At 44.4% G+C, this 12,176-nt stretch overlaps 1 protein-coding gene across 4 annotated transcripts in view; it reads right to left on the bottom strand.

Annotated features, from left to right (window-relative positions):
• Window positions 1-12,176, bottom strand: part of PAQR5 (progestin and adipoQ receptor family member 5) — a 93,069-nt gene that overhangs the window by 43,601 nt on the left and 37,292 nt on the right. For 2 of the 4 annotated variants that reach the window (XM_057723075.1, XM_057723073.1), the window contains one exon: window positions 10,521-10,687. The exons of 1 other annotated variant lie outside the window; for it this stretch is intronic. In XM_057723075.1, the coding sequence (XP_057579058.1) occupies window positions 10,521-10,571 (51 nt within the window). In that variant the 5' untranslated portion in view covers window positions 10,572-10,687. Of the gene's footprint in view, window positions 1-9,664; window positions 9,832-10,520; window positions 10,688-12,176 lie in introns of those variants that run through there. One more of the 4 variants, XM_057723077.1, reaches the window with a different exon arrangement.

The raw sequence follows: 12,176 nt of genomic DNA, 5'->3' as shown, positions 1-12,176 counted from the left end.
GAATGCTTTCCCCCTATGATCAGGAAGTTTGCTCTCACCACTTCAACACTGTAGTGGAGATTCTAGCTAGGTCAATTGGACAAGAAAAAGAAATAAAAAGCATCTAGAATTTAAGGAAGAAGCAAAACTATCTCTATTTGCAGATGACATGATCTTACACATAAGAATTCCTAAAGGATTCACTAAAATACTATTAGAATTAATAAATTGGTTTAGTAAGCATACAGGATATTTATATACAAAACAGTTTCATTTCTATATTCTAGCAATGACAATCTGAGATGAATTTAAGGAAACAATTCCACTTACAACAGTACCAAAAACAATAAAATACTTAGAAATAAATTTAAAAAATCATTTTAATGGTGCAAGACTTGCATACTGAAAAGTACAAAATATCACTGAAAGAAATTAAAGAATACCTAAACAAATGGAAAAACAGCCCATGTTCATGGGTTTAATTTACTTAATATTATTAAGATGGAAATGCTCCCCAAACTGATCAACAGATTCAAGGCAATTCCTATCAAAATTCTGGCTGGATTTTTTTTTTTTTTTCAGAAATTGACAAACAGGGACTTCCTAGGTGGTGCAGTGATAAAGAATCCACCTGCCAATGCAGGGGACACGGGTTCGAGCCCTGCTCTGGGAAGATTCTACATGCCACAGAGCAACTAAGCCCATGCGCCACAACTATTGAGCCTGTGCTCTAGAGCCCGTGAGCCACAACTATCAAGCCCGTGTGCCACAACTATTGAGCCCATGTGCCACAACTATTGAGGCCCATGCACCTAGGGCCCGTGCTCCACAACAAGAGAAGCCACTACAATGAGGAGCCTGCGCACCACAATGAAGAGTAGCCCCTGCTCACAGCAACTAGAGAAAGCCCGTGTGCAGCAATGAAGACCCAATGCAGCCAATAAATAAATTTAATTTAATTTTAAAAAAATAAAGAAATTGACAAATAGATCCTAAAATTCATAAGAAAATGCAAGGGACCCTGAATAGCGAAAACAATTTTGAAAAAGAAGATCAAAGTTAAAGGACTCACTTCCCAATTTCAAAACTCATTACAAAGCACAGTGATCAAGACAATGTAATACTGACATAAGAACAGACAAACAGATCGATGGACTAGAACTGAGAATTCAGAAATAAACCCTCATATTTACAATCAATTTTCAATAAAGGTGTCAAGATAATTCAATGAAGAAATAATGAATAGTCTTTCCAACAAATGGTGCTGGGACTGCTTGATACCCACATACACAAAAATAAAGTTGGACCCCTATTTCACACCACACGCAATAACTAACACACACAATAAAACAGATCATACACCTAAATTTAGGGATAAAACTCTTAGAAGAAAATATAGGGGCAAGAACACTGGAATTACAACTAACTGCTGAACAATCATCAACAGGAAGACACTGGAACTCACCAAAAAAGACACCCCACATCCAGAGACAAAGGAGAAGCCGCAATGAGATGGTAGGAGGGGCGCAATCGCGTTAAAATCAAATCCCATAAATGCTGGGTTGGGTGACTCACAAACTGGAGAATAGTTATACCACAGAAGTCCACCCATTAAGTGAGGGTTCTGATCCCCACATCAGGCTTCCCAACCTGGGAGTCCAGCAACAGGAGGAGGAATCCCCAGAGAATCAGACTCTGAAAGCGAGCGGGATTTGATTGCAGGACCTCCACAGGACTGGGGGAAACAGAGACTCCACTCTTGGAGGGCACACAAAAGAGTGTGCTCACCAGGACCCAGGGGGAAGGAGCAGTGACCCTATAGGAGACTGAACCAGACCTACCTGCTCGTGTTGGAGGGTTGCCTGCAGAGGTGGGGGTCAGCTGTGGTTCATCGAGTAGACAGGGGCACTGGCAGCAGGGGTTCAGGGAAGTGCTCATTGGTGTGAGCCCTCCCAGAGTCCATCATTAGCCCTACCAAAGAGCCTGTAAGCTCCAGTGCTAGGTAGCCTCTGGCCAAACAACCAACAAGGTGTGAACACAGCCCCACCCTTTGGCAGACAAGCAGATTAAAGTTTTACTGAACTCTGCCCACCCAGCCCTACCCACCATCAGTCCCTCCCATCAGGAAGCACCCACAAGCCTCCTAGATAGCTTCCTCCACAAGAGGGCAGACAGCAGTATCAGCAGCAGTTCTTGTGGAACTGAAAACCACAGTCACAGAAAGATAGAGAAAATGAAAAAGCAGAGGACTTTCTACCAGATGAAGGGACAGGATAAAACCCCAGAAAAACAACTCAATGAAGAGGAGATAGGTACCCTTACAGAAAAAGAATTCAGAATAATGATGGTGAAGATGATCTAGGACTTTGAAAAAAGACTGGATGCAAAGATCAGAAAGTTTACCAAAGACCTAGAAGAATTAAAGAGCAAACAAACAGAGATATGCAACACAATAACTGAAAGGAAAAATACACTAGAAGGAACCAATAGCAGATTAACTGAGGCAGAAGGGTGAATACGTGACCTGGAAGACAGAATGGTGATAATCACTGATGCGGAAAAGAATAAAGAAAAAAGAATGAAAAGAACTGAAGACAACCTAAGAGACCTCTGGGACAATGTTAAACATGCCAACATTCGCATTATAGGGGTCCCAGAAGGAGAAGAGAGAGAGAAAGGACACGAGAAAATATTGGAAGAGATTATAGTTGGAAACTTCCCTAACATGGGAAAGGAAATAGCTACCCAAGTCTAGGAAACGCAGAAAGTCCCAAGCAGGATAAACCCAAGGAGAAACACGCCAAGACACATGGTAGTAAAACTGACAAAAATTAAAGACAGAGAAAAGTTATTAAAAGCAACAAGGGAAAAACGACAAATAACATACAAGGGAACTCCCATAAGGGTAACAGCTGATTTCTCAGCAGAAACTCTGCAAGCCAGAAGGGAGTGGTATGATATATTTAAAGTGATGAAAGGGAAGAACCTACAACCAAGAATACTCTACCCAGCAAGGATCTCATTCAGATTCGACGGAGAAATCAAAACCTTTACAGACAAGCAACAGCTAAGAGAATTCAGCACCACCAAACCAGCCCTACAACCAATGCTAAAGGAACTTCTCTAAGCAGGAAACATAAAAGAAGAAAAGGACCTACAAAAGCAAAAACAAAACAATTAAGAAAACGGTAATAGGAACATACATATCGATAATTACCTTGAATGTAAATGGACTAAATACACCAACCAAAAGACACAGACTGGCTGAATAGATACAAAAACAAGACCCATATATATGCTGTCTACAGGAGACCCACTTCAGACCTAGGGACACATACAGACGGAAAGTGAGGGGATGGAAAAAGATATTCCATGCAAATGAAAATCAAAAGAAAGCTGGAGTGGCAATAGTCATATCAGATAAAATAGACTTTAAAATAAAAAATGTTACAAGAGACAAGAAAGGACACTACATAAAGCTCAAGGGATCAATCCAAGGAGAGGAGATAACAATTATAAATATATATGCACCCAATATAGGAGCATGTCAATACATAAGGCAAATGCTAACAACTATGAAAGAGGAAATGCAAGGCAGAAATAGAGACACAGATGTAGAGAACAAATATATGGACACAAAGTGGGAAAAGCAGGGAGGGTTGGGGGGGGAATGAATTGGGAGACTGGGAAACCAAATTGTACACTCTAAATATATGCTGTTTATTGTCTGTTAACTGTATCTCAATAAAAGTTCTTAAAAAAAAGAAGAGGGGCTTCCTAGGTGGCGCAGTGGTTAAGAATCTGCCTGCCAATGCAGAGGTCATGGGTTCGATCCCAGCTCCAGGAAGATCCCACATGCCGCGGAGCAACTAAGCCCGTGTGCCAAAAAAGAAAAAAAAAAAGAAGAAGAAGAAAATATAGGAATAAATCTTCATGACCTTGGATCAGCCAAAGGCTTTTTTCCATATAACACCAAAAATCCAAGCAACAAAAGAAAAATAATAGGTAATATTAAATTTTAAATCTGTTGTGCTTCCAAGGATACCATCAATAACATGAAAATGCAACACACAGAGTGGTAGAAAACATTTTCAAACCACGTATCTGATAAGGGATTGTGTCCAAAATACATAAAGAACTCTTACAACTCAACAACTTGGACAAATGACCCAACTTAAAAACGGGCCAAAGACTTGAATAGATATTTCTCCAAAGAAGATATACAAATGGCCAATAAGCACATGGAAAGATGCTCAACATCACTAATCTTTAGGGAAATTCAAATCAAAACTACAATGAGATATCACCTCATATTCATTAGAATGGCTACTATCAGAAAACGAGAAAATGACAAGCGTTGGTAAGGGTATGGAGAAACTGGAACACTTGTGAACGATTGGTGGGAATGTAAAATGGCACAGCCACTGTGAAAGCAATATGGTGGTTCTTCAAAAACAAATTTTTTTTAATTGCCAAATAAGGCAGCAATTCCACTTCTGGGTACATACCCAAAAGTGTTGAAAGCAGGGTCTCAAAGGGATATCTCTACACCTATGTTCACAGCAGCATTACTCACAATAGCGAAAACATACAAGCAACCCAGTGCTTGTTGATGGATGAATGGATAAGTAAAATGTGGTATGTACACACAATGGAATATTATTTAGCCCTTAAAAAGAAGGAAATTCTAATCTATGTTATAACATGGATAAACCTTGAAGACATTATGCTAAGTAAAATAAATAAGACAGTCACAAAAAGACAAATACTGTATAATTCCACTTACATGAAGTACTTAAAGTAGTCAAGTCATAAAGACAAAAAGTATTAATGGTGGTTGTCAGAGGCTGGGGTAGGAGAAAATGTGGACTTCTTATTTAATGGGTATAGAGTTTCAGTTTTACAAGATAAAAAGAATTATGGAGATGAATGGTGGTGATGGTTGCCAAACAAGGTGCATATTTAAAACCACAGAACTGTACACTTAAAAATGGTTAAGATGATAAATTTTATGTTAAGTATATTTTGCCAAAATAAAAAGTATAGAGTTACCATGTGAGCCAGCCATTCCTCTCCTAGGGATGTCCACACAAAAACTTGTACACAAATGTTCATAGCATTACTCATAATAACCGAAAAATGGAAACAACTGAAGTGTCCATCAACTGATGGATGAATAAACTGGTATATCCATAAATGGAATATTATTCAGCCATAAAAACAAATGAAGTACTAATCCATGCTACAGCACAGATGAACCTTGAAAACATTATGCTAAGTGAAAGATGGCATTCACAAAAGGCCATCTACTGCATGATCCCATTTATATGAAATATCCAGAATAGCCAAATCCACAGAGACAAAGTAAATTAGTGGTTGCCACAGGCCTGGGAGTGGGGGCAGTGGGAAATGTCTGCTAATTGGTACAGAGCTTCTTTCCACGGTGATGAAAATGTTCTAAGATTGATTGTGGTGATGGTTTTGTACAACACACTTTGTGTCCATCAACATACTAAAACCCACCGAGCTGTAGGCTCTTTTATTTATTTATTTATTTATTTATTTATTTATTTATTTATTTATTTATTTTATTGGCCGTGTTGGGTCTTTTTTTTGCTGCACGCAGGCTTTCTCTAGCTGCAGAGAGTAGGGACTACTCTTCGTTGTGGTGCCTGGGCTTCTCATTGCGGTGGCTTCTCTTGTTGCGGAGTACAGGCTCTAGGTGCGTGGGCTTCAGTAGTTGCGGCACATGGGCTCAATAGTTTGTGGCTCATGGGTTCTAGAGCACAGGCTCAATAGTTGTGGCACATGCGCTTAGTTGCTCCTCGGCATGTGGGATCTTCCTGGAGCAAGGATCAAACCCGTGTCCCCTGCATGAGCAGGCAGATTCTTAACCACTGCACCATCTAGGAAGCTGAGAGCTGTAGACACTTAAAGGGAGAATTTTATAGTATGTAATGATATTTCAACAAAACTGTTATTAAAAAAACTTTCTACAGAGAAAATTCAGCTGTAGCATCAAGTTGTTCCTTGCACAATTCCACAGTCTGTCATTTACGTAGACTAAGAGATGAATGATACTCCCTTGGGGCAGGCAACGTGGCGGTTCTGCTCAGACAATTTTACAGGTAAATTCTATCAAGCTGTCAGCAATGTATAATTCTAATATTATACAAATATTGTACAAATTCTTCTACAGAATAAATAGGCAACACTCTCCAACTCATTTGTGGTTGGCGTCATCTCAGTCCCCAATCCAGGCAACGGCAGCATGAGAAGGAAAAATTACAGGCCAACTTGGCCAATAGATTTAAGGATCCTAGACAAAATATCAGCTGATTTCAGCAACAGATTAAAAAGATACTTCAGCATGACCAAGTAATATTTAAATGCAAGGTTGGTTTAACATCAGTAAGTCAATCAATGTAATTTATCACATTAATAACTTAAATGAATCATATATGACCATCTCAAAAGATATGCTGATAGTAAAAAAGAATTTATTACTGATTAGAGAGAAAAAATCCTAGGAAACCAGGGCTAGAAAGGAGTATCCTTAACCTGATAAAGGTTATTTACACAAACACACACACACACCCCCCCCCATACACACAGGAAGAGCTAACATTATATTAAACGATGAAATGTTGAAAGCATTTCTTTGGATTAAAATCAAGAACAATACAAAAATGCCTGCAACCATGACTCGCTGTAATAAGTTCCCAGGTGATTCTCGTGGTGGTGATCCAAGCACCGCCCACTTTGAGAAATCCTGGGCGGGAGAAACCAGTTGCCTATTGAGATGGCTTCTGGTTTCCAGGTGCCCCAGCCCACCCACCCAACCCCACTCTCAGCCACTGATCTGGCTCTGCTTCCTTTGCTTCATAATTATCCCACTACTCTATTTCATTTCTCTTGGGTCTTCACAATAGCTCTGTGAAACAGATATTACCTCCATTTCACAGATAAGGAAACTGAGGCTTACAGAGGTTACGAGTCTTGCCTGAATTCCCACAGGAGGCGGCAGAGCCACGGTGCAATGCTGGGAAACACTGCTCTTCCTTTCTACAACCAGCACCTCAGGCATCCTCCCACCTGTGCCCCTAAGCGAAGGCCTCCGGGACAATGGGATGCGTTCACCTGTAGCCTGGGGGCCAAGGCTATCATTAACAAGATTCTCAATTTGACACAAAATCCTCTTGTTTCCTGGCCAAGTGTTATGCCACGTTCTACATGAACTTGCTGTCTAGACTTCCGTTTTTGTCTCTAGGGTGGGTCTGTGCAGGAATCAACACCTCCATATTTATTCCCTTCCTTGAGCTGTTTGTTCACATGTTTCATAACTCCCTAACGTGCCCAGGTCTATTTTTAGGCACAAGGGAGACTTGAAATCATGAGGCAGGTATCCAAGTGCCACCTTCTACGGGAAGGGAGAACTGTCCTTTCCTTCGAGTAATCCATTAGCAGGAATGTGCCAGAATTAGAACCCTGAGGGTGCCAAGAGGCGGTGCCCCGCCCCCCTCTGATGGATGAGGCTCAGAGAGGGTAGGGAAGTGGCTCGGGCCACACAGCTGGTTGATATACGAAGGGAGAGGCGGCCGTACAGGGCAGCCTGCCGAGGTGCCAACCAACAGCTGAAGGGGCTCAGGGAAGGGAGAGGGCACCTGCAGCCCCACGGAGAAGGAGGCCGGAAAGCAGGACAGGGGCGGGGGAGGGGAGCCTTCCTCAAACAGAGATCAAGAGAAGCAAATGTCCAATCTGGACATTCACTAGACTAGGGAGACCACCAGTGTGGCTGGAGAAGAGGGTTTACAGATGAAAAACGGTGGAGGAGGTGTGAAAACCAGTCTGGCAGCTAGGGTGGAAGTCCGTGGGAAGGGCTGCTCAGTGTCTCCTCCCAACACACTCCACCCCTCCAAGTATGGAAAGCACAGGAGAGCTGATAATAAAACCAGCCAACATTACTGACTTCACCATATGACAGGCACTTCCCATGGGTTACCTCATTTAATCACCGTTACCCTAGGAGACAGATTCTAGCACCACCCCATTTTACAGATGCAGAAACTGAGGTAGGGAGACTAAGTTTACTCTGCCCAAGGTCACTCTGCAGACCAACTACCGGAACCCACAGAGCACACTGAAAGTAAGCTTAACATTTCTATGAAGTCTCCTATTTTAAATACTCATAAAAATCATGCATTTTCCCCCCAATACGTTTGCATCTGTTTGAATATTTTTATTTTTTAAATTTATTTACGTATTTATTTATTTATTGGCTGCATTGGGTCTTCACTGCTGTGAGCGGGCTTTCTCTAGTTGTGGGGAGCAGGGGCTACTCTTCATTGTGCTGTGCAGGCTCTTCACTGTGGTGGCTTCTCTTGTTGCAGAGCACGGGCTCTAGGTGCACGGGCTTCAGTAGTTGTGGCAAGTGGGCTCAGCAGTTGTGGCATATGGGCTTAGCTGCTCCTCAGCATGTGGATCTTCCCGGACCAGGCATCGAATCCCCTGTACTGGCAGGCGGATTCTTAACCACTGTGCCACCAGGGAAGTCCCTGTTTGAATATTTTTAAAATGGCTTTTCCCCTCCCCCACTAAACCCTCAAACAAAACCATCCTCCAGGCAGGCAGAGCCACTGTCTCCTATGTGGCTGCAGGAACGTTGGGGATGATGCTGGGAAGCCCAGTAGTGGATGTGGGGGCCCAAGGAAGGTTGTGAAGCAAACGGGTGTGAGGTGTAATGTTGGTTCTCTGCCTCTGACTAGTGCCTTTTTTGCTAAAAAGAAAACTGTCATATCCATCATTTATGAAAAACTGGACAGAGAAGACACACTCACCTTCAGCCCTCAGGGGCTGTCCCATCCTCACCCTCAGAACCCCATACATTCAGAATCCCAGCAGTTTACCCAAGGTCCCCAGTGAGACCACTCTCTCTCCTTCCCTTCTTTCCTGGGCACAGTCTCTGAACCCAGCCTTGACCAAAACTCCCAGGAAGACATCCGAGAAGATACCCATAATCCCTGCCCCAAGAGTCCCCACACCTGCCCCCTGATTTTCCAGCTCCAGACCTTCGCTCACCCCATTCCTTCCACCTGGAGTGCTCTCCCCACCTCCCAAGCCCTACCCATCCTCAAAACCCACCTTACAGATCGCCCCCTTCATGGAGACTTCCTTGATCCCATCCTCTCCCGTGATGGAAGTGACCAATCCCTCCTCTGAACCGATCTGTCCCTCTCTGAGCACACACCCTAATCCACTTTGCAACAGAAGTGCTTCTGCACAGTTTTAAATCCTCCCAGCCAACACAGAGCCCCTTAAGGGCGAGATTTGTATGTGATTCTTCTCTGGGCCCGCCGCCCCCCCCCCCCCCCCCCCCCCCGCACAGAGTAACGCCTTGCACATAGTAGGCAGTCAATAAAAATGTCACGAGTGCATGGATCAAAGGATCACTCTGTGTCCCCACCCACCACAGTCACCAGTTCTCTGTGGGTAGGATCAACTGGGGCAACGCACCAGGAAGAGATGACTACAGCCTTGTGACAATGGAGGCGGGCCCCCTGCTCAAAAGCGTTGTGGGAACCTGGTCTTATTTCCAGTGTGTCTGTTACCTGCCATGTCCTTATCTCTACCTTCAACAGCTCTGCATCCTTCTGATTTACCCCCAGTGCCATCTTGCTGGCCTCACCTAGTTGCGCAGGCTTTTAGGAAGAGGGTTTGGTGGTTTGTCTCTTCTTAACCTTCCACTCATGATGCTGAGATCATTTGGGATTTACTTTTCTGGGGAAAGTCGTAACGGCTTGGCGGTCAGCTGGGTGGAAAGGAGCTCTCCCCTCCTTCTGTGACATTCTCCAGCTGAAATGTCCCACCATGAAATAAGTTATTCTTCTTCAGTAAAAAAGGAAGGAAACTTGACACCGAAACAAGGGTGTGATGAGATGACGTTTACTTTGCAAGGGAAGGAGGCTGTGCACCACTGGCCACAGCTCACATGCAGCATGGCCTCACCTAAGTCTTATTAAAAACGCAGATTATCAGTGCAGCCCAGGGGTTTCGGGGTAGCCGCTCTTGCGCTCCCAGGGACAGGAGGATCAACAGCTCTCCTCATCACCTCCACCCACACCTGGTCTGGGCCTCCTGCAAGGGATGAGGACAACAGCAAAGCCGCACTGCGAGGTGACTCTGCCCTGGCCTGTTTCAAGCACCCACGGGAGGGTCTTTAAAAAATTGTCACTCAGCCAGGTGCTGCTGGCTTATCTTTGCAGCTTGACTCTGTAGTCTCAATAATGACTTCACTTCGGGGTAAAATACAGACGTCGCAGGGAAGGGCTACAACTGAAGTGGTTTCAGGATCACTTCCGTTTCCAGGTTTGGTGGAGGAAAGGGAAACAGGAGGCCCAAATTCCCCGAGGGAGTCTGGGAGGGCATCTTGAAGAGACTGAGTGTACACCGGGCAGACTGGTCGAAGACACAGCAGTCGCCATGCTGCAGAGCCCACGCTCTAGTCCCAGCCTGGAACCAACCACTGGACCGAAAGCACATACCTGCGGCACCTGTTCCATGCTGAACAGCCTGGGGACCTTCAGGCTCAGCATCCTGAAGCCAGGCTGGGAAGACCGGTGGGTGACAGCCCGTCCCTGTCACCAGGCTTCGCTCAAAGTTCTGACATGGCTTCGGGGGCCTCTGGCCAGCTGGTGTCCGAGCTGCTTCACTGAAAGAGGACAGCATGAAGAACACCAGTGAGGGTCAGCCTAACTCCAGCTGGATCAAGACTGTCAGACTGTTTAACTACGGAACATACCCTTGCTTGTGATGGCAAAATAACCAGGCTTCCTTAAAAAACAACAGCGAAATCATCAGACTGCTGAGTCATTCATTCCAAGAGTGATGGAGGAGGTAACTAAATCACAATAGGGTAATCATAAAACTATAGCCCTGGAAAGGGCCACAGAGGTCACCAGATGCCCTCCTGCTGCACAAGAGGGTCAGAGGGGTGGAGTAACTTCCCCAAGGTCACGCAGCTTGGGGAGAGCTGGGGCTGTTCCTCTCCCTGCACCAGGTGCTACTCCTGGACAGTGTGATCCCGGGTCTCAGTCCACCAAGGGCTATGCTCCAGATCACTCAAAGAGATGCAGCTCTTCCAGAAGGTTGACTGGAGCGTGGTAGCTCTAAGACACACAAAAGGACCAGATCAGGTAAATCTGAGGCACTCTGAGTCAGAGCAATGGGGCTGTTTAAATGCGGGATTAAGACTGTTAAACAGCTGTGAGAAATGTAAACTAGAGGAACCCAAAGGCCTCAGGGCAGGCTCAAGAAACTGAAAAATACTAGCTGGGCTCAGCAAAGAAAGAACAGAGCTAGGAATTTACCACACTCAATGTCATCTACTCTCATGATCGTCAGGCCAAAATCTGCCGCCTCCTAAGAGCCCCCCGGAGGGGTTCTGTCCCTGCCTCCGAAGTCCCTAAGACCTTGCCTGTACCTCTCCTTGCGGCACCAACCACACCTGCCTGTGGGTAAAGCTACCTGCCTAGGCCTTGTCTCCCCTGCACACACACACACCCGCACCATCAATTGGGGAGGACCCTGAGATGCTTGGAAACTCAGGGTGTGTGCCTGGCTCATCCCAGGCCTTCAGCAAATGCTTACTTAATGATGCAATGGTGTTCATTCTTTGAACTTAAAGTGCTTTTTTGTTTTTGTGGTTTGTTTATACTTTTTGCTTTGTATTATACATTCTATGTGTTATTATCTGGAATTATGCAGCAAAATATAATGTAGTTATGTTTCATCATAAATACCCTTCTTTCTTAAAAACACTGGTAAGCAATTATTCACAATAGTCAGAAGGTGGAAATGTAGGCATAGAGAAGGATAATTGAATAGTTAGTTTAGAAATCCCACTAGGGGATTAAAGGCAGGGGATTTTAAGGGAGTTTGAGAGACTACTGTAAGCTAATGACCACTCAAGAAAAGAATCCAGTAAGCTAGCAACAATCTACATTACTTTGAAGGAAGACCAGGTGCGTCCAAGAGCTAGACACACTCAAGCCCTGACAGTTAAAACACAAGACAGGGACTTCCCTGGTGGCACAGTGGGTAAGAATCTGCCTGCCAATGCAGGGGACACGGGTTCAAGCCCTGGTCCGGGAACATCTCACATGCCACGGAGCAACTAAGTCCATGTGCCACAACTAGAG

This window comes from Hippopotamus amphibius, chromosome 2 (genome assembly GCF_030028045.1).
Source record: "Hippopotamus amphibius kiboko isolate mHipAmp2 chromosome 2, mHipAmp2.hap2, whole genome shotgun sequence".
Lineage (NCBI taxonomy): Eukaryota > Metazoa > Chordata > Mammalia > Artiodactyla > Hippopotamidae > Hippopotamus > Hippopotamus amphibius.
This window is presented reverse-complemented; position numbering and strand designations above follow the sequence as displayed.